Source organism: Fusarium proliferatum, assembly GCF_900067095.1.
Source record: "Fusarium proliferatum ET1 genome assembly, contig: FPRO_scaffold010, whole genome shotgun sequence".
Taxonomy (NCBI): domain Eukaryota; kingdom Fungi; phylum Ascomycota; class Sordariomycetes; order Hypocreales; family Nectriaceae; genus Fusarium; species Fusarium proliferatum.
Genome location: NW_022194799.1, coordinates 1071501 through 1098762, shown reverse-complemented (window position 1 = coordinate 1098762; position 27262 = coordinate 1071501). Strand labels below are relative to the sequence as shown.

General features: G+C 49.6%; 7 protein-coding genes across 7 annotated transcripts; 3 read left to right on the top strand and 4 right to left on the bottom strand.

Annotated features, from left to right (window-relative positions):
- Positions 1–81: 81 nt before the first annotated feature.
- Positions 82–3030, top strand: FPRO_11818 (uncharacterized protein; the record flags this gene model as incomplete). Its single annotated transcript, XM_031221334.1, has 3 exons — positions 82–186; positions 248–2872; positions 2929–3030. The coding sequence occupies 3 exons, from the start codon at positions 82–84 to the stop codon at positions 3028–3030; spliced, it is 2832 nt and encodes a 943-aa protein (XP_031086904.1).
- Positions 3031–7843: 4813 nt separating this feature from the next.
- FPRO_11817 (uncharacterized protein) lies at positions 7844–8049 on the top strand (the record flags this gene model as incomplete). Its single annotated transcript, XM_031221333.1, has 2 exons — positions 7844–7888; positions 7948–8049. The coding sequence occupies 2 exons, from the start codon at positions 7844–7846 to the stop codon at positions 8047–8049; spliced, it is 147 nt and encodes a 48-aa protein (XP_031086903.1).
- A 7374-nt stretch (positions 8050–15423) lies between these two features.
- FPRO_11816 (uncharacterized protein) lies at positions 15424–16077 on the bottom strand (the record flags this gene model as incomplete). Its single annotated transcript, XM_031221332.1, has 3 exons — positions 15424–15577; positions 15811–15832; positions 15984–16077. The coding sequence occupies 3 exons, from the start codon at positions 16075–16077 to the stop codon at positions 15424–15426; spliced, it is 270 nt and encodes an 89-aa protein (XP_031086902.1).
- Positions 16078–17069: 992 nt separating this feature from the next.
- FPRO_11815 (putative UPC2 Regulatory protein involved in control of sterol uptake) lies at positions 17070–19002 on the top strand (the record flags this gene model as incomplete). Its single annotated transcript, XM_031221331.1, has 6 exons — positions 17070–17137; positions 17191–17232; positions 17283–17585; positions 17637–17864; positions 17916–17952; positions 18001–19002. 6 exons carry the CDS (start codon positions 17070–17072, stop codon positions 19000–19002), a joined length of 1680 nt encoding a protein of 559 aa, XP_031086901.1.
- Positions 19003–21337: 2335 nt separating this feature from the next.
- On the bottom strand, positions 21338–22987 carry FPRO_11814 (uncharacterized protein; the record flags this gene model as incomplete). Its single annotated transcript, XM_031221330.1, has 3 exons — positions 21338–22299; positions 22353–22658; positions 22729–22987. 3 exons carry the CDS (start codon positions 22985–22987, stop codon positions 21338–21340), a joined length of 1527 nt encoding a protein of 508 aa, XP_031086900.1.
- A 1968-nt stretch (positions 22988–24955) lies between these two features.
- FPRO_11813 (uncharacterized protein) lies at positions 24956–26113 on the bottom strand (the record flags this gene model as incomplete). Its single annotated transcript, XM_031221329.1, has 1 exon — positions 24956–26113. The coding sequence occupies one exon, from the start codon at positions 26111–26113 to the stop codon at positions 24956–24958; it is 1158 nt and encodes a 385-aa protein (XP_031086899.1).
- A 717-nt stretch (positions 26114–26830) lies between these two features.
- FPRO_11812 (uncharacterized protein) lies at positions 26831–27150 on the bottom strand (the record flags this gene model as incomplete). The annotated part of the gene is made up of 3 exons (XM_031221328.1): positions 26831–26874; positions 26952–27061; positions 27101–27150. The coding sequence occupies 3 exons, from the start codon at positions 27148–27150 to the stop codon at positions 26831–26833; spliced, it is 204 nt and encodes a 67-aa protein (XP_031086898.1).
- Between the last annotated feature and the right edge of the window lie 112 nt (positions 27151–27262).

The window sequence follows — 27262 nt, the reverse complement described above, 5'->3', positions numbered from 1 at the left end:
GTTTCCATCTCGCTTCTGCGCCCCTCTTCTCTACATCCGCCTTCTGCGACGTTCAGAGACGTTGTCAACATTATCGCAACCATGTCCTCCTGGGAGCCCGCCCCCGATTCGCTGCAGCAGCTTGCTGCTTGCCTCAAAGACTCCCTCAGTGGTTTCGACAAAAGTGCTCAGAAGCAGGCTGACTTGGTAAGACTTTGCTTGCCCATCGCAATCCTTGCGCCGCCCCTCAGCTAATCATCCTTTGCAGATGCTTCAACAAGCCAAGAACTCGCCCGACATCAACAACTATCTCGCCTATCTCTTCTCAAGCTCTTCACCTCCCAATGGCCTTCAATTTTCCGAGCAAGATTTCCACCTCGTGCGCTCCGCCGCTGGCATAATGCTCAAGAATAATGTTCGAAGCGAATGGAAGACCATCCCCGAATCCAACCTCCAGCTCATCAAGCTCGCAGTCCCCATGTGCTTGCAAGACAAGAACTCGCAGATCCGCAACTTTGCTGGAAATATTGCTACCGAAATTGTCCGCCGTGGAGGCTTGCTCAGCTGGCCAGAGCTACTTCCTCAGCTCCTCGACCTGGTCGGTAACACATCCGGTCAAACTTCGAACGAGGCGCAAGAGGGTGCCATGTCTGCACTGGCCAAGATCTGCGAGGACAACTTCCGTCAGTTGACCAAGGAAGTTAATGGCCAGCGGCCCCTCAACTATGTTCTCCCCCATTTTATCGCGGCCACCAAGAGCCCTCTGCCCAAGGTCAGGGCTGGTGCGCTTACTGCTATCAACGTCTTCACGCCTCGAGAATCACAGGCCATGCTCAACTCCATCGATGACCTCCTCCAGCATCTGTTTGTCCTGGCCAGCGATGACAATGTCGATGTTCGACGGCAAGTGTGTCGTGCCTTTGTTCACCTAGTTGAGACGCGGCCCGACAAGCTCCAGCCGCACATTAGTGGCCTCGTCGACTACATAATATCCCAGCAGAAAGGCGACGATGAGGACTTGGCCTGTGAAGCGGCCGAATTCTGGCTCGCCGTGGGAGAACATGACAATTTGTGGAGGGCATTGGAGCCGTACATCAATAAGATTATTCCTGTCCTCCTCGAATGTATGGTTTACAGTGGAGAGGACATTGCCCTCCTTGGAGGTGCTTCAGATGACGAGGAGGAGGAGGATCGTGAGGAGGATATCCGCCCTGCATTTGCCAAGAAGGCTCTTGCACGAAAGGCCAATGGTGAGGTCAGCGAGTCCGCCGATCAAGCCCAGAATGGAAACGGGTTCGAGAAGCTCGGTGGAATGGACGATGATACCGAGGAGGGAGAAATCGATGACTACGATGACGGTGATGACGCCAACCCTGACGAGCGGTGGACCATCCGCAAGTGCTCCGCCGCTGCTCTCGATGTTTTCGCCCGCGACTTCCAATCACCTGTTTTCGAGGCCATTTTCCCCTATCTGTCACAGCATCTGAAGCACGACGAGTGGCCTCAGCGAGAAGCTGCTGTTCTCGCCTTGGGTGCCGTTGCTGACGGATGCATGGACGTTGTTGTCCCTCACTTGCCCGAGCTCGTGCCTTACCTCATCTCCCTTCTCGAAGACTCGGAGCCTGTTGTGAGACAGATCACCTGTTGGACCCTTGGTCGATATTCGTCATGGGCTGCCAATCTGGAGGATACAGAAAAGGATCAGTTCTTCCTCCCTTTGATGGACGGTATTCTCCGCCACATGTTGGATAAGAACAAGAAAGTACAAGAAGCTGCTGCATCGGCATTCGCCAACCTCGAGGAGAAGGCAGGTAAGATCCTTGAACCTTACTGTGGCCCCATTATCCAGCAATTCGTCCATTGCTTTGCCAAGTACAAGGATCGCAACATGTACATTCTTTACGACTGTGTACAGACACTGGCAGAGCATATTGGGCCTGCCATGGCCGCACCTGAGCTGTCTGGCAAGCTGATGCCTGCCTTGATCGACCGATACAACCGTGTATCGGATCAGTCACGGGAGTTGTTCCCTCTTCTAGAGTGCCTCTCTTATGTGGCGATGGCACTCGGTGATGCGTTCGCTCCCTATGCTGAGCCTATCTTCCTTCGATGCGTCAACATCATTCACGTCAACCTTGAGCAGACTTTGGCCGCTGCTGGCAACCCCATAATTGACCAGCCTGACAAGGATTTCCTGGTGACAAGTCTGGATCTTCTGAGTGCCATCGTTCAAGCTCTCAACGACGACAAGTCGGCTGCATTGGTCAAGAGTTCCCAACAGTCCTTCTTTGAGCTCCTCAGCTTCTGTATGGAAGACCCCAGTGACGAAGTTCGACAATCTGCCTACGCACTGCTGGGAGATTGCGCTAGATACGTCTATCCTCTGCTACAGCCCTACCTTGGTACAATCATCCCCATCTTGCTGAAGCAGCTTGATATGGACAGCGTCCTCGATGAGGATATGGACAGTGGGTTTGGCGTCGTCAACAATGCTTGCTGGTCGGTTGGTGAAATTTCAATGCAACACAAGGAACACATGGGCCCATGGGTTCAAGAGCTTCTTCAACGGTTTGTTGAGATTATGACCAACCCTCGTGTTCCTAAAGCGCTGAACGAAAATGCTGCCATGGCTTTGGGACGCCTCGGCCTTGAGAACTCGGAACAGCTTGGACCTCATCTTTCAACTTTTGCAGAGGAATGGATCGGCATCATGAACGAGGTCGATGCAACTGAGGAGAAGGCGACAGCTTTCAAGGGATTTTCTATGATAGTGGGACGAAACCCCCAGGCCATGGAGAAGGAGTTGCTTAACTATTTCACGGCCATTGCCCGTTATCGTGACATTGACTTGAAGAGCCCAGTCAGGCAGGAGTTGCATGATGTCTTCCAGAAGGTCAGTGCCTATTGCATTGTAATTGTTTCTTCATCACACAGGCTAACGTTTCTCAGGTCATCGATATCTACAAACAAATAATTCCCGAGTTTAGCAACTTTGTCGGCCAGATGCAGCAACGAGACCGACAAAATTTGGAGTCGCATTACACTCTGTAGTATGGGATGGCGACTGATCTCGGCCTTCTTATTTCTTGAAGGGATGACTCAAGGGTGGCAGTGGAGATGGTTCGTTGTTATTACATAGTTATAGATAGCACTGATTCTTTTATCGCAGTAGATAGCATGGTACGGGTTGCATGGCGAAGCTCAAGGGGGTTCATGAAAAGTCTTGGAGCCATTTTGATTGATGTTGAACGATGGTATGAACTGACGAGGGTCGCAGAGCGACATTGGGAGGAGGACGAGATACCTGATGGAAGCTGGAACTGAGAGAATGGGACTGGGAGAATGGCAACACGTTATGCCACAAGTAGATAGAAGTACTCGGATTCATGGGAGGAGTTGATGGGCATTTATGGGGTCCGAGTTAGATAGATAGGCTATTTTATTATGCTGCTGCAAGCTGGAGCTATGTCACTCAAGTGTGGAAAATCAGTAGATGGAAGATATTGTCACCGTGGTAGTTGAACCCCAGAGTTATTTCGATAGCATCTTGTCACATTAGAATGTTAGGCATCTAATCAAGTTTCAAGTCTCGATGATAGTGTTTTGCGTCTATTGAACCAAAGCACCTACAACTTATTGCCAATTAATGAATTGCCGCCAAAGTCAGTGATGCTGTAGGGTAGGTATTGCCAACCACAACCACCAGGGAGAGAAACATTCCGGTATCAGTTCCTTGCTACAGCATAAGAAACGTTGCATCGTCCCTCGTGTCAAGCATATGAGTATCGTCTTACGTTGATTAATGAATCGTGAGAACTGCCTGTCGAGGCCGTGGGCAGCAAAGACCAAGCACTGACTCTGTAGCCGCCTCATGTGCTGCTAAGGCTATGCAAACAGCAACATTTCGCCTCTAGTTGAGCAAATTACAAAAGAGCCATACAAAATACAGCTCTCGTTAGTGAATGGGCCGGGCTCTAACATTGGCCTTCAGCGTCTGTCTATGCGGTGATGGTATTGGTGTAACCAGCAGTGACAAGTTGGACACTCACAATTTGCCAAGACCGCGGAGTCACCATCAATGCCACAATACAATGCCCAATGCCCTTTGACTCGCGTAGCCACTTAGCAATGATCATCCCTTGAAACCCCGAAGTTGTCGTGAGGAGGCATTTGACTGCCGGGGTTTCGCACGTATGTATGTACGGAGTATGTAACACTAGGAACACACGGAAGATCGCCCCTGTTCTAGTTTCCGCTTTCAGACTTAGAGTTTCTGGAAACCAGCTCTTGCAAGACTTGATTCGATTAAAAAGGTGTTGGGAGAGGTGCTTTGACATTCCGAACCTAACCCAGGAACTCGCTAGCTACGCGAGTCGGTACTAAGAGCCGAACAGCTTGGACGATCTTTTAGTCTGCCAGTCTATCAATAGTCTCAAGATATGTAATACTCTCTGTATAGACGAAATACTTGCCCAACCAGGCAAGGATACAGACGCTGCGAATACGCTGGGGAAATTCAAGCTCAATAGCGGAGACGAAGGGCCCAAACTCGGCTGCACCAGTCAGAAGAGACCAACTGTGTGCCGAGGATAATTAGACTGAAGCTAGATAGTCATGAACTTGGAAACATGATCTGTTGAGTGGAAGCAATTTTACAATGAACCAATTTGTGTGTCAATCGAACTCCAGCCATGACTCGTGTAGCGTGCATGAACATCATTGCTCTGAAATTGGTGAGATGCTCGTGAGAGGTGTCTACACGCCGGGGAAACTCTGACTGATGATACTCAGCGACAGGAGGAGGTATAGAAACACTAACGGTGAAGTCACCACGCGGGTCTCATCATCACAAGACTCGTAAGGCTGGGTATTAATGGCCGCTTCCAGAAAGCTCCGTGCATCGTGACATACACTCTCGATAAGCCACCCCGTATGCCATCCCCTTTTCGATTCGTGGCCGCAGGGAGGTGCAAGGAGATGCAGGCCATTGCAGGGAGAGCAAAGTCTCTTGGTCAAGAACAGGTGTTTGGTCTATTGCCTCGACTTAGACATGTACAAGCTAAATTTATCCTGGTGGCTTGCTTTCTTCTGGCAAGCTTCTGTAGTAGTGAAGCAGAGATGCACCGACCCGTCTGGACACAGAATATAGCCGTCACCGCTGGCTTCGGGAACTATCCGTATGATTCCGTCCAGTGATATCGTCGTACTGATATGGTATGGGTAATGGAGACAATATGTGCTCGGCAACCGGAGCAGGCTCACCGGACCCTGCATGCATGGTCCACGGTTAAGGCCAAGGTCCTTGTAAGGCTCGCGATATCCAATAATCAGAGCCAGAGATCTAAGTCTAGCTCAACGTCATTCCTGATTACTGGCGTGTCAGAAGACAAATATGCCATAATAGGTAAGCCACCAGACAGGGGCGTACAAGACGACCCAAGTCTTGTGATTCTGTTCTGGTCTACTATGACCAGGCCTGCCATAACCGCGCGTACGTATGTATTGTACTGCTTCTCTCCAAGCCAAGCCGAACCAAGCCATAACAGGAGAGTAAATGAGAGGGCAACTCACACCAGTGAAACCACCATCAGAGAGAGGGTCAGGGTCTGGTGCTGCTGTTGTGCTGTGCCGTTTAAGCTTTGGCACTAGATGCGTCGGCCTTGACTGGAAAAGCTGTCGACACCATGTCATAGTCCCCTGCCCGTGTCGCCATTAATAGCTCAGCCTCGCACTACTACCCCTGTCTCATGCATGGCATGGTCCGCCCCGGGGATCCATTTCCCCCATTCTGACGCCCTTTATGACCAAAGAACCCTGTCGGTTTATTCCCTAGCCTATTCGGCAACCCTGTCCGACGCTGTGAGCCATGGCCTGGTCTAGAACAACAAATGCATGCATTTTGGACATCGTCACTTCAACATTCGAGTGGCTGGGTCATCAACAGGCAAAAACCGACTCGTGGGAAACAAGGAAAGGGACCTTGCGAGGCTGTTGGTGACATGCTCTCCATGGTCCGAGCTTTTGAGAAGAGCCCGCAGCCCAAGCCCAAGCCCAAGCTGTTGTGGGCCATCTCCAGCGCCCGAATGGGTTTCTGGCTACAACAGTAACATTCGCGCAATCAGTCGTCGCCGATGAAACTTGGCCCATGGTCTTGGGTTTAGCCCCTTGCCAGTGGCAGAGATTGAAGGACTGGAATAAAACATTTCTCATCGGAACCTCCTGGTCAGGCGCTGTCGTGTGCCATGTGCTCTCGAGCCCGCACCACTAGCTTCGCCCTGATATGATGGCCTCAGTAACCGAGTCAGCAATGAGATCTCCAAATGATACGTTACTACTAGCCGTCAAAAGACCCTGAGGGCTGAGGCCCAGCCATATATGTCATTCTTGCTTGACCCTGCGTCCATATTCTGCCACAAGCGTTGCATCTTTTTCACGGCTTTGATCCCGCGGCGCGGGTTTGCCGGCGCCCCTACACAGATTCGCATACCTAGCTTGCTCAAGGGATCAGCCTCTTTCAACCTCGTCCTTTTCGTCTATTGGCGCGCAAGTGAGCTACCCCATAGATAGCCTTCAACTATTGTGCACCCGTTGATGTTCATCACCATAGGGATACAATCTGATACAAAACAAGCAGGTTGTTGTCTACAATTTCTCCTTTTCAATACTCCGTATAGGGCCGGTCTTTTCCGACTTCAAGCTGTGATCGGCAGTCTAAAGTTTTGGTCATTCAACTTGGGAGGGACATCAGATCATCGGGAGCCAGAAGTCGTGACTTTAGGTCAACTTCTCTGTCATGAGTACTCTGTAGTTGGGTCATACACTGGCAATTGTGGAAATGGCCCACGCCCTTGCCTCGTAGCCCACGTTGCTGTATCATCCTCAAGTTAACAGGTCAGGCTGGGACGTAGCTTCAATGGGGGCAGGTCATGGGACAACCTAAGAAGTGATGTTGATCTGCGATACTCACTGCCCAAGAGGGCCTCAGCAGCATCGGCTTTCAGCGATCGTCTCGTTTGACTATACTGAACACGCAATCGGATCTGGAGTATACAAACTCGATGCTACGAACCCGAGTTCCCGCGTATCACCCCGGAGACTTTAGACTGTGATACCAGAGCCAATGTGTTACAGGCTCAAAGTGCGGTCAACCCAAACCGCCGCTCAAAGCACCGGGTTACTTGTAGATAGACTGTGGTGATTACGAGACTAATGAGCATGTCTCGGGTGTGTGCCCCCTATCATCATCATCGAAGCAAGAACTGAGAATATACCAACCAGTTGTTGGAAGTGGTAGCTCGAACAAAACATAGACAGACATCAGAATAGATTTCAATTCTTGGGAGTATGAGATTGACGAGTGAGTTTGACATCAAAACACTACGGTTGTCAACGGCCGCTCCTCTCCATAGGACAGGACCGGGAACGACATTCTATTATTATCGTGCGGCATATCTTGCGGCACGAGCCTTGTAGCCATGTATCAACAAATCAGAAGCATGCTTCAGACATGGCTGCTGTACCGAAAAGGCAGTGGACTTGTAAATGAACTAGCTGCCGAGGATAAGATCTTCTTTGGCTCGTAGCAAAGACCAATATCTAACTCTGGTCAGGGGAGTATCGGCAATGGGGTGAGATGTCTGAGCCCATTGTAGCTCACTCTAAGATGTTGATCAAGTCTGAACGCCCGAAGCTGTCACATTCTCGCAGACCTGCGGATCCGTGTGGGGACTGTTGGCATTGACCCAATATTTGTCCCGTTGAGGTAAATCGAGAGTGCCGCGGCTCCGACAGGGTCGTGATGGTACGAATTTCCTTGAGCGGGCTGTGAGCCGAGGCAAAAGACCTTGGTTTTGGAATACTTAAGATGGATCCTGTGTCTGAGGCTATCGACGGTATTCGGGGTGAAATCGTGAAGTGATACCAGCTAATATGGATATTCCCTCTTGCCTCTGTACTGATACTAGGTAGGGCATGGATCCCAAAGGGATCGTCGGTCTGCATGCATCTCGATCTTCCGTGCCTCCCAGCTATACGGAACATGCTTCATTAGCGCCTTTTCAAAGAGGCTAAAAGGGCGGTGCGATGCACAAAGGTTCAGCTTTCAGGAACACCAAGCTCTCCACGGTGAGCACCTCACCGCTTTCGCTGTCTATTTCTCATAGTGCAGCCTTAGCTGGAATGTTTGAGACACTTATAAATTTCGCATCGGTCTTCCCAAATCGCACTGCAGCTTGCTATAATGGGATATGAGGTCATTCCGTGCGCTAATGAAAAAAGTTGTGGTGTATCAGTTGTGATTGCTTAAGAATCCTTGTTCGCCTATCTCACCCCCAATCAACTGAAATAGTGAACACAAGTGGCATCCTTCGTTCCACGGCGGACACTTGGTGACAGATCTGAAACCTACAGCTGGAATGGCACAAAACAGCGCGTACCTATGATTCTTGTTGAGTCAGACCTGATCTATTTCAAGAAGCGACCAACCTCCCTTCAAACTTCAACCAGACCAGATTCGGTAATGACATCGCGGCCAGAGGAAGATGAGAGGCATACGCTTATGATGATCTTGAGTCTTGAGTGACAGGGGGTAGCCGGCGAAGGACTGGAGCAACAGCCAAGACCAGGGCGCGCCATGAAGTTGTTGATCTCTCCTTGTCGTGAACATGTCCAAGAGCGACCATTGCAGACATAGTATGGTAATTAATAATGAGGCTAGTTTAATGGTTTGGACTTTGGAGCGGAAAGCGGTTTAGTCAATGCTTGATGGACTTTTCGAAATGCCCTGCCATTCATGGGTCGAGTTTCCCAGGGGAAATCCCATTTCGGGACACGAGGTTTGTGTTTTCAGCCAAACAGAAGCTCCAACGACCTTCATTGTTGAGCGAGATCTGAACAGGGGACAGGGGACCCTGGCGCACACTGACCTCTTTAGTCTGTGGAGCTACAGTAGGTTGCTACCTCAAAACATTTAGTTATATATGGTACCTACACTGAAAACACAAAGCTGATGCAGAATGAGGGACTCACAAGAAACGAGTTCCGTGCTCCCAATTTTATCACATCTGTGCCATGTTAGGTAGCAGGGCCAACCAGCACTTATACTAGATCTTCCATCTCGGGAGACGATATGCGGCTTAGCATATTGTTCCGCGGACGCTATTATCAAAAAGGCCACACTGAACCCCGCCACCAGGGCAAGAAAGTCGTCGGAACGACAGGGTAGTTGTGGAAGAGGGGATATCCCTAAGACGGAGTGAAGAATAAATCACTCGGTCCATGACCTCATAGCGCTCCTGCTAGCCCTAAAATCTGGGGACAACCACGGATGAAAACTAGTGGTCTAGGTGGTTTATTTCAAGTCGCCATTGAAACTGTCGTGTGGTTGAATTGCGCAGCCAATGGTGGATTGCGCTTGTAAGACTTTCGGCCGAGATGGAGACTAGCTGACAGATTTGCAATTCATCGGCCGAAGTCAGTAAAGGCCTCTGTTTCAGCTGTGGAACCTAATGGCGGAGGACCAGGACTTGAAGAAGAAGGGAGCTGACAATCCGCTAGAACCGGTGTCCGATCAAGAAAGATGCGTACGGGTACAGTGACTCTCAGCCTCGTCAAGGATAGGTAACTATACTCCGTCCAGAGAATGAATATACATAGTTTTCAACTTGTTCCACCGTTCGGGGCGGGGCTTGAGTTCCCCGAATTCAGGTGGGGGAGTGGGAGTGGTGTGGTTTGCTCTCAGAACAAGATATGTAGTAGCTTGGCGGAACTTCCTAGACCATTGACAAACAATATTCGGATTTCTGTACACAACCGCGGCCTGGTAACAGAGGACCAAGACCGGAGCAAATGCTGCTTAGGGTTCTTGCTTTCTTGCTTTGCTTTGGACTGAAGCTGAGCCCGAGCGTGAGGTATGTGTGACTTCGGGAGGTAGCAATGTCGGACGAAGCCAATCGTGGCGTGGCTTGAAAGTTGGTGCCAGGACCTGTCGATCATTTTATTGCCGTAAGTGTAACATTCCGCAAGCTGTTCTGCGATGCTTTGTTTTGGACCATGCTCGATTTGGGACAAAGTCTCGGGGTCTTGTCTGTTTTGATTGATGTCGAAGAGCTGCTCCCCTGATGATCTGATGCGCTGATCTGATGTGCTCATGAACTTTTTGGAAGGGTGAAAGAGGGGTGAGCTAAGTGGCTGGAAGAAAAGCGAAATGATGCATATTTTTGTTGGTGATGATGATGCGACGACACTGCTTCAAGAGAAGAGGGGAAGGTGGTGGGCAATAAGCAACCTCCCCGAGGCATCCTGAAGATTGGTACCCGTTCTTTTCGCTTTTTTTATTATCGCCAGAGCCGTGGAAGGTGCCTGGATCGATTAGGTAAGGTAGGTTGTCATAGTACAAGCAATTGCCGTAATTGTACTTGTTGGACATCCAATGCCAATGGTAATAGGTACCTGCTTTTTGGTGAATGTAAGTGTGAATGTTTCTAATAAGTGGTACAATCTAATGCAAATCGCATACACCTACCTACCTATTCCCCCCCCCACCAGCCCAGGCACTGCCTTGATGAGCTGACCGGTAGGCCCCTCTATGCACATGAACTTAAAGGCCTCAAATCTAAAATGGCTCTCGGTCAGATCCAAAGCATAAATGGCGTAGACTATCTGCTGCGCGACTGGATATGTAACATGTTTTGTGACTGCGACTGTGACTGCGAGACATTGCCTCTGTTCAATGTCTCATTCAAATTCTTCCGCGGTGCCATTCCGCAGTGCAACTCTGGAGTGGGTTACCAGGCTAGACGTCGATTGCTTCTAGAAGCCCCTTGGCCGAGGCCGGTCTAAAAACTACCGAACAGATATGGTCTCCATTTGACCTTTCCTTATCAAGTACTTACAGCCACAGCCTTTTGTCTCATAAACAACTCATGGTAAGGCGCCCGCACGAAACTCAATATGATCTGGCAGCCGCTAACTCGTGTAACACTCAACTGCAAGCCAAAGGACTTTTCAAGTCCTTTTCAGCTAGATAGACACATGCAAGTCATGCATTGATGAGCTGTTGACCATACTCAAGACCAGGGATGCCAATGACAAGCAACTAGATGACATGGCCGCTGCATGAAAGAGAGATCCAAGGTTGGTCGTCAAATTAACCACTTCTCAGTCAGACGGCGAGAAAGTCTCTTGTGACTGACCGTGGTGAGACTGTGACACTTTCTTCGACCCGTCATGAGTACCGAGGCACATGTTGATGGTCGATCATATGGAGTACATACAGTCGTTGGTTGCCCTTTGAAACACTGCCGCGAACTCCCTATTCTGCATTTTAGATAGGGTTAGCATTAATCAATCTGAAGCACGAGTGGGCCCTTTGCAGGGAATTGCCAACAAGGGGAATAACGACCGATTCTTGGGAGGTTACTTTGAATCCCAACCCCTTGAACCATGCACCTGAGAGTTCTTCGGCCAAAGTTCTTACCCACGATAAGTTCCCAGCGTCTTGGTGCTCTATTTTGGCAGGGAGTTCATCCTCGCCGACCTTCGATATGTCACTGTCCTTATAGCATTGCAGACCATGCGGGACGTTTCCCGATTAGGCAGTTTTTGCTTGTCCTATTCTATCCATTTTCTCTGTCTATCATCAGTAGAGGTTCCGCTGGAGTCCCTGAGACAAGTCTCACAACCTTAGTGCTTTACTGAATACCTGAGGGATGGTCTGGTTATTTACCAAGTGGATAACACTGTTGGGTGTTGGCACTCGTCATTTCATGTTCGGTCAGGTTTGACTTTCTGTCATCTGAAGTTTGAGTTCCATCATGGTAAATTCCAGGCTTTTCCTTTCACAAAACTCAAGGGCAAGCTACTAGCCTTACAAGGTCGGTTCTCAATTCCTATTCGTGCACCTAGCTTGTCAGATGGCTATGCAACCGTGAATCGCTTCTGATTCGCACGCAATAGGTGACTTAAAACGTGGTTACTACGGTAGTCTGCTTTTGGAAAACACCCAGGCATCATGTCATCAGTCATCTTCTCCCTCCAATCTTCCTATTTACCCTGCCCTTGTCCCGCGCAGGGGTCGTGGCATAGTCGAGAGGTTGACGGACAAGGGGCCGATGCTAAAAAAAATGTCGTTCTCAAACTATCGTCAAGTCCCGAACTTGAACTACAAAAGCACCACTTGGCCAGGAAGCGGATGCTACGCTGCCCACAGAACCGGAGAAATACTTCCTTGACAAAACAGGGACCAGGCGATGAATGAAAGTTGGGGCTAGAACGGCTGGTCGTGGTAATAGGGCCATGCTCGAGAGAAGTAAACCCGTCATATAATCGGGCGACGTACTACCCCGAATTGCCGTTTGTGGATCTACTACTGTAAAAGAAGTTTCAGAGCATTGATACCATGGCTAGAAATAGCTTCATTGTGCGGTCAGGAAAGATTGTTTTCTCCAGTTATACAAAGCCCAGGTCGCACTCGGTATCTTGAGCTAAATCTTTGGTCGTTATCCTTGCGGCGCGAAACTCTACCATGAATTTGCAATACGTTTCTCGACAGCCCGTGAAAGGCCCAAGTCTGTGGTTGAGCGTTACACCAGAGGACGAAGCCCGAATACGCCGACACCCTGGACAAGACATGATCTACAGCATACCCGAAGTAATCCCGCACAGGAGTGTTGGGAGCGGGAGGATCATGTCTATCAGTAACATGTCATACCGTAACTTTCCAGCTCGTCTGCTACAAAAGTACGCATGTACGGAATGATAGAAGAATGTGCTTGGGTGGCAAAAACAGCGAGCATGAGAGATGCTGACGGAGAGTTGTGTAAGACGGCGTCAAGATAGGCCTAGCTAGACTGACTGCGCCTACAATTGCTACTGCTACTGCTACTGCTACTACTACCGCAACATTGAGATCCTTACCTACATGATCGGACGCAGAACACTGACCAACGACGTCATGGTCTTATGTTTTCCAGCTCCGAAAAGGCGCAGAGACGAGATACTCGACTCGTAGGAGCGGCCCGCGGCTCTGTCTCAGCTGCAAGATGAGATACCTAGGGCGACACGAGCCAAAGATTTGGAAACAGACGAACAAACGAATAGCGAAGCGAAGCCACTGTGAAAGCATTCATGCGGCGTTTATCTTACGGTGGGCCGTAAGTAACGTTCCAGTGTTACTCATCTACAGCTATACTGTGTCTGGTTAGACTGTCACTTTTTATAGATATTCTCCATATTCTGATCTCGAGCCTCAGCGTAAAATGTACCGTTTCTGGAGCCATGTCGCCACTGAGATGGCGCTTGTAATGCAATGCAAGGCAATTTGTTTGACCCCAGCCTGGCCGCTACCTTACTATGAACATGGCTTTGGATGTTTTGGGCCGGATGGAATTGGACTGGATTTGGATTTGAGATGGCCCGGTTCTCGCAGGGACCTAAGATCAAAGCTTCAACTACCGGCGGCCCCGGCTTGTCCGTCTCTGGTCTATGATGCCGACGCCCCGTCCTTCGTCTACCACCGCCTGAGAGCCCGCCCGCCATCCCAATCCCAATGTTGTTTCGCCCTGTCGTAAACGCACGAGCCAATCAACGGCTCGAGTCTGGGACAGCATGAGCGAATGGAAACCAAATCCGCTACTTGAGCCAAGTTGAGCCGTAGACCGGGGTCCACGGGCACCGTAGCCCAGTCCAGACAGCCCAGCCCAGCCTAACTTTCATATCCGTTCAGTAAGGTAGTTAACTAACAGTCCAGTGCACCGAGCAAGCCAGCCTCTCTCTCTGTAGGGAAACTCGGGCAGTGGTTGAACCTTTCAACGACTAAAATCCCCCCTGGGCCTGAAGGGAGAAAACAACCTACACAGGGCACGGACATGGAAAGTTATTTTTACTTTGTCACCTATGTACTCAGTGCTTTTGTCACCCTCTCTTCCCCTCGTTCGACTTTCAGTTTAGTCACCACTTACCTGTGAATTCCTTGGCAATACGCCGAGAGAAGTCTTCTCTCGTTTTTACTTCTTTCTTCTTCCTTTGTCTCTTTCAAGAGGTCTCAGCTTCTCTTCCGGACACCGCGGAAAAGTGGAGGACGGACACTAGTCTCAACGATCTAAGACAATGGAACTCTCCCTAACCCTTTGACCCTGGGCCATGTGCGTCATGCCCTCTGCTCACATCTCGGCCCTTCAGGGAGCAAGAAAGCTTCTAACCTTAACAAAGAACATCAAAATAAACCCAGCAGAGAAGCACCCTAACTTGTAATGGCTTACCTAAACCTTTATGTCACCTATGGCTAAGGTCCTGAGTTTTCTTGCACCCTCTAGCTCGGCCGCCATTTTTGTGATTGAGGATGACAGAAGATTTAAGACTAAAGCCCCAGGTGACAAAACTTATTAAACCGTATCTGAATAAACTCGAGAGTCCATGTGGTCGGCTTATTTTGTTTCCTGATATAAAAGCATGCAGTCTTTTGACACCCGACAATATTGTGATGAGTGTCTTGTGTTTGCTGCAGCTGGATGACAAAACAGGCACCTGTTGAGAGGTCGAGAGCCAAAATTTTTAGGTAACTGGGCGCTGCGGTACACCATTCTGTAGGTGACACTGTCCGCCACTATCTCTTGTTGTTCCTTTACCAGGTACTCGCATTCGGTTGCTGTATTTGTGATTTATTATTATTGCTTCATTGCTATTATTTGCCCATTCTGGGCTGGGCTGGACTGGGTTTCTACCCGCCACCACCATGTCGGCGAGACTCAACCTCATGATTTCAGGAACATTCCGCCCATGTAAGAAAGGGAAGCATTGCATGGCAGTACCATCTCGGCGGTCGTGTAGAACCATGGGACGAGCACAAGCCAGCAAGGTCGCCCGGCCACCAATGAACCATCCCCAATCGCCTGCTCCCCAAAATAGCACAACAGAAGCACCTGGTATGGATCGATGTTATCTTCAGGTATGGACCATGGACCCGTCATACCTTTACCGAACCGACGCCTAGCCTAAGCATCTCCAATTGCTGCTTCAGCACCCCTACATACTCCGCAGTCCTCCCGCTTAGAAGGCTACCTCTGCTCCCTGACCAATCCTTACGGTACCTTGAGCCCCTCTGATCTGGCATGGAAGAGATGTGTTACTAAGGTCGATGGTCTGTGACCGACGCTTTCTCTAGAGAACCCGCAAACAGATGAATGGTTTTTTTTTTTTGTTTTTTGACTATGACAGATGCCCAGCCCAGGGATCTTTTGAAGAGCGGCCCTATTACTGATGAGGCTGCAGGACGCCCCCCCCCCCCTGGCCAAGCTGTGGCACCGGACCACACCCCATCTCTAGCGTCTTGGGTTGGGTTATGTTTTTTTTGGTAGACCAGACCAGCACCAGCACCGCACCATCGCACACTTGCCCATCAGGCAGGCAGCGGCGCGGACACCACAGAGTCACAGCTGTACTCGGGGTTCACGGCCAAGAAGCAGCATCCGATTCATTGGGACTCATCAATTGCTGTCCGCTGCCGTAGTCCCGGGGCCCGCACTCCACAGCCCACAATTCCCCTAGTCTGAGGCCGAGCTCGCCGCTTGTCTTGACGTTCCCTCGGCTCATTCCTGCGCTTCTGAATGGCAGGTCGGGTATCCGTAGTGTAGTGCAGTGTAGTTGTTGGTGATTTTGATGTTATGCTATACTAAGCTGTTCAGGCTTAAACACAACAGGCAATCGGGAGACTAAGGCTGGCTGGTGGTGGGTGCCCATGGGCTGTACGCATTTAGGACTGGTGGTGAACTGGCACTGGCGCTGCTGTCTGGTAGGTTGCTGGCACCTGCATCATGGCACATGGCACGCTCTTACCTCACCTTGCTCTTACAGTTTACTGGTCTTTTCATCCATTGCAAGCATTTCACAGTACAGTACAACACGATATGTACCCTTACACAGCCTTCCACCCGTTCCTTCCATCCCACTCTTACCTTACCTGTCTAGCACCTACCTTACCTTACACTCCCACACACCTCACCTCTTACACCCCGGTTGCTCCTCCCCTCCCCCATCTGAGCTGCTCCCGCACCGCACCTGCCTGCCCTGTGGATTAGATCCGCTTGTATTTAACAATGCCATCGTCCCCAGCTCCTTCTTGGATCCCCTCTTGATTCCCTTTCGGTCATCTACAACAAATATCTTCGTCTTTACAAGTCAACACCACGTTCGCTATCCTCCTCACCCTCCTCACCTCTCTCAACTCTCTTAGGAAGTCCTCGTCGACTCCTGTCACTCGCTTTTTATTTCACGGTGCTTTGGTTCTGGAACAACGATCCTCCTTCACGATACGCTTCTCAACTCATATCTCTGGGTATTCAATCGTTTCCCATTGTATATAATCAGGAACGAACACGAAGTGCAGACACCAATTCTCAGATAGAGACCACGGCTTACACCAAAACCTTCTGGACTCAAACTCAATCTGTCAATAATCGACTACCGGTTCAACTGGAAACGAAGCTTCTCAAGTGCATTTACATGGTCATCTTGGCTTCCGATTCTACAATCAGTTGATATCCTCACTTCTGCATACCCACAGTCGCTTCCAAAGCTATCACAACTCCTCTTCAAAAGAAGGAAACCAATTAACCGCCATATTCGATCGCTACCAACCGTTTGGAAGACTTGGATATAGACAACTACCGCAACACGCAGCATCACTGGCCAAGGTTTTAGATATCTCTTCAACTCATCTGGCCTTGATCATTCCTGCCCCGTAGAGTCCATCGAGCATCTCAGTCACATTAGATTGTTGAAGCCCTCCGTGTATAAGTTTGAATCCTCGACTTGCACCTGAGTACATCCTCTCGACGTTCTACGCCGAATTGTTGTCTATTACGAGGCTCCATTCGCGAACTATCTCTAATACGGACTCCTTGGATCGGTTCCTGGAAACCGATTGACTGGGTAGATCACTTGCTGCCCTTGTCCCCCTCCAACACTCGCTATAAATCCACAAGCTTGTCTTGGTGGATCACTTCGTGTATGTCACTTGAGCCTCATCAAAACCTGTGCGTGTACTTATTCACTTAACAGTTCTAATTTACAGATACCTCTGTAACTTTTGCAAAATGGCTGGTCCCGGTGGTGGTCCCCCTCGCCGCAGCCACACCAAATCTCGCAAGGGCTGTGATACCTGGTATGCCCCATGAATCTATGATGACTTTGCACAACACTAACAATTACTCACAGCAAGCGCCGCCATATCCGATGCGATGAAAACTTCCCCCAGTGGTGAGTTGTGATTCGAAGAAGACTTCTTGTTCCCAAGCTAACAAATGAAGCCGAAATTGCACCAAGCACAAGATTCGATGCCCCTACAACGATGTGCAGGTTCCTGATGCTGAGCGCTCTACAACTCCCGACAAGCCAGACCTGATGTGGACGCCCCAAATTGAAGCCGCCATTGCTGAATGGCAAACGACAGGCATATTCCCACTCCCCAGCCTGGGAATCTACCCTGCCCCAATGCCACACCTGTACTCTGTTGAAGATCTCCGTCTGATCTACCATGTTGCAACGCTATACTACCAACTCGCTACCATCGATGCTAACAATTTCACCCTTTGGACTCGCCATATTCCAACGTACGTCGAAAAACATAACCCTTAAATTGGTACATACTGACTCAGACCTAGTCTTCTTCGAATTGGTGCCACGACACCGTATGTGATGCACGCTCTGCTCGCTTTCTCTGCTATGCATATTGCTTTCCTCACCGACTGCCCTCTAGTTGGCAGCATGGCGTATGAGCACCGCGGCATTGCCCTCAAGGGCCTCCAGGAAGCCATTGGGTCTTTCTCTCGAGAGACATCAGATGCTATCCTTGCTGCCTCCCTCGTTCTCTCATGGCAGGCCACGGACTGGTAAGAATCACAAATTCAATATCTAGTGAAGGGAATTAACAACATAATCAGGCGCAGCTGGACCCAGTTGATGCAAGGCACTTCATCCGTAAGTTGACCCGAGTATAGCAGTAGAATTCTACTGACCAGCAGATAGGTGATCGATGCCATGGACCCCTGGAAGCATGAGTCCCAGTTCGGAGACTTCATCGCCGAGAGCAGCACGTTCCCAACTGCCCCGCCATCTCCCGGAAAGGATCATCGCCCAAGCCAGCCTCGCCCTGAGGATCTGGATGCCTACCATCGAACGCTCGAGCAGATTCAAAAAGTCGAGGCACACCTCAAGTACCACAAGGAAGATACTACACAGATTCAGCATCTCATTGGCTTTCTCCGAGGCTCCCGCAAGATTAGCCCTACGCTCTCCATTGCCCAGCAATTTGAGCGTCTCCAGCCTCTCCGCAAATGGCTCTTCTGGATGCCCGTGGGTTACCTGCAGAACTACCATGGCTCTCCCAACTCGCTGGTCATCATTGCTTATCTGTATACCGTGGCTCTTCTTATGGAACGTCTCTTCCCAGAGATTGGCGCCGCCTATTTTGGCAGTTTGTCTATTTCTCCCGTTGAAGAGATTGCTCGACGACTCATGTCCATCAACGTTTCTGGCGTCGGAAGCGAGATGCAAACTCCCTTGACTCTAATGGAGTTCCCTATCGACACAGTCAGCCAGTTTCGGTCGCGTATGGGATGGATGCACCCCGAAAGAACTCCCTCTTTTCCTCAGTTCAATCCTCGCAATTTCACTATCCAGGAGGAGGTGCCCACCCATGAGTCATATCTGTACGGAAACCCTGCTTTCAGCTACAGCACTGAGGAAATGCCTATGCTCAACGCATCCGGACCACCTTCTGCAGTGAGCCCTCTGGTCTTGTCGCCATATCCAAGCCAGCAGTACCTCAGTGTTCCCTCACCGGCGTACAATGGGGCTTACAGCCCAGCATCCTCGACTTTCGAGGGCTCTGTAGCATACAGCGATACCGAGGAGTATGGATCATGGGACATGAACACTCTACAAGGCGGGCCATCCTCATCAATTCAGGACTCCCCTCAAAACTATGGCGTCGGGTTCGTTACTCCTGTCCAGGCTGTGTGGATCTAGGCTCCTCGAGACGACCACTGGCTCAATTTACACAAAGAACATTAGGGGATTGACCGTTACCACCCAGGATGAACACGACACCTACATACCCGCCTCCAGAGGACCCGAGTCTATACATGACTTCCCTGACGAGCACCCAATCTCCATATATCAAATCGGAGCAATTCGGCATGCTTCCTCTCCCCGAATCTCCCGTCGCGTCGAACGCACCGCTCCCACGACATCGCCATACCTCGTCCATGTCCTCGGCCCCACACCCACCTTCTCCTCTGGCACGACCCCCTGTGATGCACCAATATGATGACAATACCCGACGCCGAGCCACCTGATACCAAGTCCGACTTCGATTCACCCTCTCCTGTTGTTACTGTTATGGTTTAATTCGATGTTCTGCTTTTTCCGAAAACGACGCAGGCGCCATGTATATCACACTCCTTCAACGCTCGCTACACCCAAACTTCTGCGTCAACGACGCTGACACTCCCTACCACTCGACTAACACGTGCATTTGGAAGTGCCGTGTTATATTCCACACTCCTTATGATACCCACTCTCAGAGGAACGACATTCCTTCATACTATGATACCCGATAGACACTCCTTTATGACGACTTATGAGATTTCGATCGGTTATAGAATTCACTCCTTACGGTTTCCGCCAAAGATGGCGGAAGAACCGTATCCGGAAAGCATAGCGACTGTTTTTTGTTTTTTTACTGCGCCTGGAAAAAAGTTTGGCGTTGGAGGGAGTTTTGAGATAGCATTTGTTTGGCTCTGAATCATGTTTTGTTTTTTGATGTATGTATGCTTGGGATAGGTGCTTGCAGCGCCCGACTCTTCGCAGAGCCTGGAGCAACGATGGAGCAACACGGAACAGACGCACAGTTGCATTTTGACTTGAATTTACCTGGCTCTTTAAGAGAGGCCGTGGCTGGATATGTATGCTCGGGTGATATGAAACATGCGAGGATAGACTGCTTGTTTGTTATATGTTAGCTACGATCATGTTTTTGGATATGTAGGGAAGATTGATGTCTGGTGGCAGTTCTTCTATGTTCGGCCCGGAGGTTAATTGATAATCTACGATGTTTACACTCATTTATGCCATTGGTACAAATGTGATTTCAACAATGGAAACTGTGATAATTGACAGCGACCAAGTACTAAGCTGAGCCATGTACGTTTCATTTTCCAATACATGCAACAAAATAATTGACTCGCTCAGCTTTTGGCCACTCCACACAACAAATCTCGATATCATCGATAAAAGATCTGGTGGTCAATATGAAATATGAAAGCCAATGTATCTAGATAATTTTCTACTGCTTTCTGGTTGAGTTGGGGGATTTGATCTTCCTGTCGCCGGCTTTTGTCTGAACGGGGCCATGGGGATAGACTTGAGTCGCAAGTACCTCGGAATGAAAGGTACATTTAAGCAAATACATTTCAACCCAGTTGCTAGTCTTCCTGTCGCCATTCTTTAGATCTTGTAGATTTATTTAGTCGATGGGGAAATGTTGCGGGCATCAAACATGAACGCAGGAAAATGAAGGTAGTATAAAGGCCTCTCTTTATTAGCTGCTGTTATTTGATGACTGTTAAGAGTTAGCAGTTTCAATGTTCAACGAAACATTGTGAAGCCTACATATGCAGCCACCAGACCCCTAATATGTTCAAGCCATTTCACATCACCTCGCTTCATGATATCGACACATGAAAGGTTGCGATAGTATAAGTGGTTGGAAATTCATGTCGAGACTACTTCCACTACTCCATACTCAAACTCAAAGTCGCCCATTTTATCATGAGGCAGCGACCGAAGCCTCATCCAACATCAACGCCCTTACAGTCATCAGTGCATGAGCCACTATCTAAACATCCATGCGCTCTTCGATCAATCCCAGATACGTAGTGGTGGGCCATGTTTAAGGAAACAGAGAAGCGTCAAAACGAGAAAAAGGAGCGCAAATCCATCCAGGTTGTTGGTATCAATATTCCATTCCGGCCCCCTTTCCAGGAACTCATATCCAGCTGGTTCACAACCCTGAGACCGAAGCGGATTTCCTGTCTAAAAATACAAATAAAAAAGACGACTGCCGACCGTTTGGAGGCTCTTCTGCCTCGTAAACGTGCGCCTGTCAATGCTCAAAACTCCAAAGCGCCTGTGCGAGAAAACAACGATTGAAATGGATCATGTATGGGGATCGGTCCTGTCAACTCCGGTATCATATGTTGTCGATGCTACATCTCTTAAGCATCGTCGTTCGTCTTCCATGTCATGTTCAGACGTTCATGTATAAAACTTGTGACTGGGCAGGCCGCATTCGAATGCCCACTCAAGCAGAAGTGCTGCTGCGAGGTCTATTGGACGGCGTTCGGTTCGGTGGCGGTAATCGAGCACTATCACTACGGTCACGACCAGCTCCTTCCCGCATAGCGTCGCTGTAGCTGGGTACTGGCGGTTGGCGAGGACTTGAAGTTTGCCGTGAGGGAAGCACCGTAGCAGAAGAGTTACCTCGGCTGCGGTTCAATACGCGAATAAGAGGCGTATCTTCCTCGCTGTCACTTCCATATCGACCATCTTCGCTACCTGAATGATCGGGACTTTGGTATTCAGGAGGCGGGTTTGTCGCATCCTCGAGATGCAGATGCAGAGGGTTGTGGTCGTGCGTCTCCTGCTGAGGTGCGGCATTGCTGCTAGCTTCGCCGTTCTCCTCGTTGGGTACGAAATGAGCCAAAGAAATATCGGTCGAGCTTCTGACTGGTCCGGGACTTGTTGGAGGAAGGACGCGAAAGTTACCACTGCGTGTTCGTCCATGAGAGGGGTTGAGATCGTTAGATGGGTTGCGTGTGTTGTAAGAGCTCGCAGTGATGGAGTGGCTGTGTTGCCTGCCTTGAGGATAAGTATTGCCGTCTTTGGTGCCAGCTTCTAACAGTATGCTACCCTGCTCGGATCCATAAGGTGGCGGAGGAGCCAGGCTTCCAGTCACAGGAGCCAGACCCCATTTCTTGACGTTGGCCTCAATGAAGACGAAGCCGGCCTGACCAAGGTTGACGTGAATAGTAGAAGGACCATTTGCACCGATGGCAGGGAAGAAGTTTTGCGCCTTGAGTCCGTGAACAACCTCCTCGAGCTTCTTACCATTGCGAGTGAAGAAGATAGCACCGGTTCGAGGACGATAACCCACACCAACGACATCACCCTGCACCAGTGGAGGACCATAGGGAGTCGCGCCGAAAGGTTGATTGTAGCGACGGGCACCGGTAGATTGATATCCGACAGAGTACTTGTGATATCCTGGCATCAAAATCAGTAAATGATTGTGGAAGATCAAATTGTGGCAAACTCACCCGGCAGTCGGAAAAGAGGATAAGGTTTGGTAGCCATGCCGATACTAAGTAGAGTGTTTTCGGGCTTTTCGTATATCTTGGCTTCCCAGTAGTAGACATCGTTTTGTTTGGGAACAGGAAGATTGCTCATGACGGTGCATTCCGAGTCAAAAAATTCAATTTCAGTACGAGCTTCGACAAAGCAGTTGGCGATCTCCAGTTCAGGTTCAAATTCCCATGCGGAGACACCCTTTTCCTGGATGGCGAGGTATTGAGACAGAGAGATATCAGTCTGCATTGATTCGGGAGGGTTGGCAGTAACCCAGGCTTTTGAACGCAACAGACGTTAGTAAAATACATTCGCCAGGTTAGCGAGCGCAAAATTTTGGTGACATACCTTTTGCACGTAGATATTCCTGGCGAGACATATCATCCATGACCTCGAGGGCCTCAGCCTCATCGCGTGCGAACGCTTGTTCATCATCGTATTCGCCAGGTCGGCCGAGGCGATCGAGGATGATGCGACCAGTACTCGCACAGCCAGAAACCCAGAAGATAAAGATGACTAGGGCGATGAGGACGATAGAGCCGAAGGATGACACGAGGCCGATGACGACGCCTGTAAAGGCAGACGACGGGTTGGAAGAGAGCCCCATGATGGGCGACGGACAAAGTATTTAATGTCCGCCTCTTGATTTTGGTTCGATTTGCTTGTTTTTGATGAGGTCGAGGGATTAATTCAAGGAGAATTGCGTTTGGGTCGGATTGTATAGATCGTGTTGTGCGGATTAGTCGATCGATGGGTCAGTCGGGGACAATCAAGGCACGGATCTTGGCGGACGGCGTCACCGCCGCAAATAGTACATGTAAGAATCAATCGCGCGGCGAGATAAGCAGAAAGGAGACGTGGCTGAGGAGTCAGTCGAAGATGAAGTCGCTAATATCGATGAACGGAGGAATCGAAAACGCCGAAAGAAGGTGAGAATGAACCTGAGGAGGATGGGGAACGAGGCCAAAAGATTTGGTGGTGATGGTGAAGGAGGAGAGTGACGAAGACGGGGGAGGGAGAGACGAGAGAAGCGAGGCGTCTTCGGGTTAGGTGGTTGGCTGTTAAGTGCTAGAGGATTGGATCAAATGTGGAGGAGGATAGGCCTACCTTAGCTTGCTTAGCTACCTACAGCGCAATACGGACGCCTACTAGATTTTAGCCCACGCGATATCGCCACTTGAACGCAAACTGCGGACTATCAGCAAATCAAAAGTTGCGAGATGATTCTTTAAGGCGATCTTTTAGAGAGACATTGATTTAGCAACAGTTTCTTAGAAAAATATTTAAATATATATGTACATAATAGGCTCATCCAAGCAGCGAACAATTGTCTCTAGCACTGACAAAAGACTAGGTAGGTATCGTCATAAGCCCATCGAAGCAGACAGTGGACGTTACCAGTGACCTCCTCCTAGTGGGGTCTGGGCTACCACTTCCCGACACCCGCAGGGGCCCAAGGGTCGACGGAAGCAGCGGGAGCGGGCTGATGGGACATGATAGCGCTTGCATCGTGTTAGCGCAAGTCACCACTTGACGCTGCATAGCACTAACATCCAGCGTGGGGCCTCATGTCTCCCAAGGCTGAGCCAGAACGATCATCATCAGTCAATGGAATCTCAAAGTGGCTGATGAACCTGGACCTGGAACCTTGTCAGACCAGGGCAGGAACCAAAAGAAGCGAAGCGAATCGAAATGCGGCGCTGATGACGACGTTGAGAGTGAGTTTTGCTACTGACTGACTTTTACGATATTGTATCTGTGACGCGAACAGTAAGAGACCCCAATCACCTAAATCACTCTCTCACTCTCTCACTCGTTCACAACAGCCGCAGTCTCCAACATATCGCATGATAATAATACCAAGCAATGCAAAATGCGTTTTTGTTTCGGCCCGGTGCCTGTCCCCTCACAGCTAAGACGCCCCCAGGTTTCACATCTTCCATGGATCTTAGCGCCTTGTCCATCAAAACAACAGAGCATCTCAGCTCGTATCCTATTTTGAGCGTTCGCGATACGCCTTGCGTCTATTAATTTCCAAGAATTATACGTCAGCCAACGAATTGTCAAATCCTACAATCCTGACATTATTCTTAAATAATATCCCAAGTATCTGAAACATGGTCTGCTTATGGAAGGTAGTAGCATGTTTAGGGAGACATGTGAGACATTGAACGATAGTTTCATTATTCGCCCTTTTTAGTCAAAGTAAACAAGTTGTTGCAAAGTCGATATCATAACCTTGGCAACTACTATGGCTGAAACCTCCTTAGTTTAATGCCCCGAATACCTTGGCATTCATGATACGCCAACTTATATCTACACGTTCACGACCATGACTTCATTTTCATGCAAGCGAGAGCATCATGTTTATTCAGTGCATTGCCTATCTCATATTCTAACAATCTCAACATATCAATTCATGTCCATGAGAAACCGTTGCCATGCCTATTTACATTAACGTTATACATCTACATGCACGCAGTGAACCCAACCCATGCCCGAAGCAAGAAAATCGCATTTTTACCTTATAGACCATTCAAGACTTTCGTCATACCCATATCACGTCAACTTTAATTTAACACTCCTCTCCTCGTCCTCGTCGATATTCTCTCTGCGCTCTTCGTGCTCGTCTCTCCTCCCTGGCCCTCTCCCTTTCAAGCTCCCTCAGCTCAGGCATCGGGTGGTGATAACTCTTGGTACCCAGGTCGCCACTATCGTCTGTGGTACGGGTCACCTGTGATCCGTCGAGGAGACTCTCGCTGACCTGGCTGTCGGCGCGGGTATAGCTCTCAGCACGCTGATAACTGAAATCGCGACGGGCTGCCCGGCCAGCTTCACGAAGACGACGGGCCTCGGCGCGCATGCGCTCTGCCTCACGGTTCTCCCGACGATCAGCGGTAGAGTAGACCTTGCGGATGCCGCCAGTGGCCTTGGTAGGTGTGGTTGTAGGAGTGGTCTGACGGTCAGAAAGAAGGTTTGTTGAGACGTTAGATTCAGTGCCGGGGTTGGTAGAGCCGTCCCATTCGGAACCTTCACTCTCCTTGTTCAGTCCACCGACGCGGGCTGGTCTTTCATGGCGATAGCTGCGGAGTTCCTTTTTAGCTGCAAGTTCGGCTTCCTCATCTTCAACGCCCGCTTCACCAACGTGACGGTTGGTCTTCTTGCCCTTCTTCGCACGCTCACGGTCTCGCTTTTCTTGCTTGCGGCGTCGCTTCTCACGTGCACCAATGTCGCTTGCTCCAGCTGTGATACCGGTAAGTGTTGTGCTCTCTGTGACTACAGTCGTGTTGTCGTCGTCCACGTCCTTGTATACACTGCCACCACCGAGGTTTGTTGGCCGAGTTGCGTTTGAGAGAATAGTGCCGTTAGGCCCGGTGCGCCGAAGAACCGTAGATTTGTAGTCATCCCAATCTGTTTCCTTGAATTGGAAGCCACCGTTCTTTGCCCAGAAGAAAAACCAGATACCGGTACACACGAACGCCACACCGATCAGAGCAAAAAGGAAGAAGAAACCGGCATTGTTGATGTCGTGAGGGTCGAACGAGCCTGATTCAGGCTCGACTGATGGTTTGTGTCTATCGTTCTTGTCGTCGTCTTTATCATCTCGAGCTAGCAGCACTTTACTGCCCTCCAACAAATGTCCCGAGAGTGTGGAAAAGGCCTCGGCAGCACGAGGGGCGTGCTGTGTGATTGAAGATGCACTGCGCAATGAGCGGATAATAGCGGGTGCCATGATGGAATGGAGCAGTAGAATGAAGAGGTCTCAGTCGAGTATGGTTTTGTGCAAGCTAGGCTCAGGGTGCTGTAGCCCAGCCGAGCTCAATCGTAAATGAGACCAAGCAGTTGACGTGAGTATTCTTGATGTATCAATCGAATGAGTGTGGTAAGTAATGGTTATCGTTAAATGAGCCGTGTAGTGTTGATTATGGAAATAGGGTGTTTTCTCAGACAAGGAGAGAGAAATAATGGAGAGAGAAAGTGTTGCGTGGCTCACGCTGGGCGATGGTGCTTGGTTAACCCAGAAACGAGGCCTGTAAAGTGCGTGGCTGGGATACGCAGCGGGTGGTTGGGCAGCCTCAACGTGCGCGTCAGAATGCTTGCAACGCTCTCGAAGCTTGATACAAACATAGACATAAGGCAATGATCTTGAAAGATATCGAGTCAGGGCTCCAATGATTTCCTTCTCAAGTTTGGATCAGTTTCAATGGCTTTTCTTTCGATCTCATCACCAGAATCCAGCCACAATCTTCAAATGACGTCGAAAGTAAACAATGCTCGATCGCTGACTGGGCAACCTCGCACAGAAAGCCCATTTAGTCATCAACCAATAACAGCTGTCCACGACTTTAATGCTCCAGATTTGCAATGCACACGCCCCCTTCGAGTTTTATTCGTGCATCTTGAGAATGGAACTGACGAGCTCTATTTTAGCCCGCATGAAGAGAAGATTCTAGGCAGTAGCGCCGGCCTTTGTGAGACAGCTATTGTCCCTACCTAAGGTTTGCATTAAGCACTCTGTTCAAATTTGACATTGGAATGCCACTAGGCTACATATTTGAGACCTGACGGACCATGTTTGATTCCGACCCCTGAGACAGCGTCTGCAACTGCACTGCTCACGTTTGCATGAATATCTCGGGCGCTTACACCGGACGAAAGCTGTTCTGGGGCAGTTAATAATCTACACATACTACAGATCGCCAGTTTCTTATGCACAAACCCAGACACCTGAGACAGGAGAAAAAGGGACAGCCAACAACATGCTTCCATTGTTATGCTATGGTTAAACTCAATCATATCCACCCACCCAGTCTTTGTCTTGTTACTCTCTCAGTCTCTCCATTCCAAAACAATATCTTCCGTTTCGACCAAGATCCTTCAG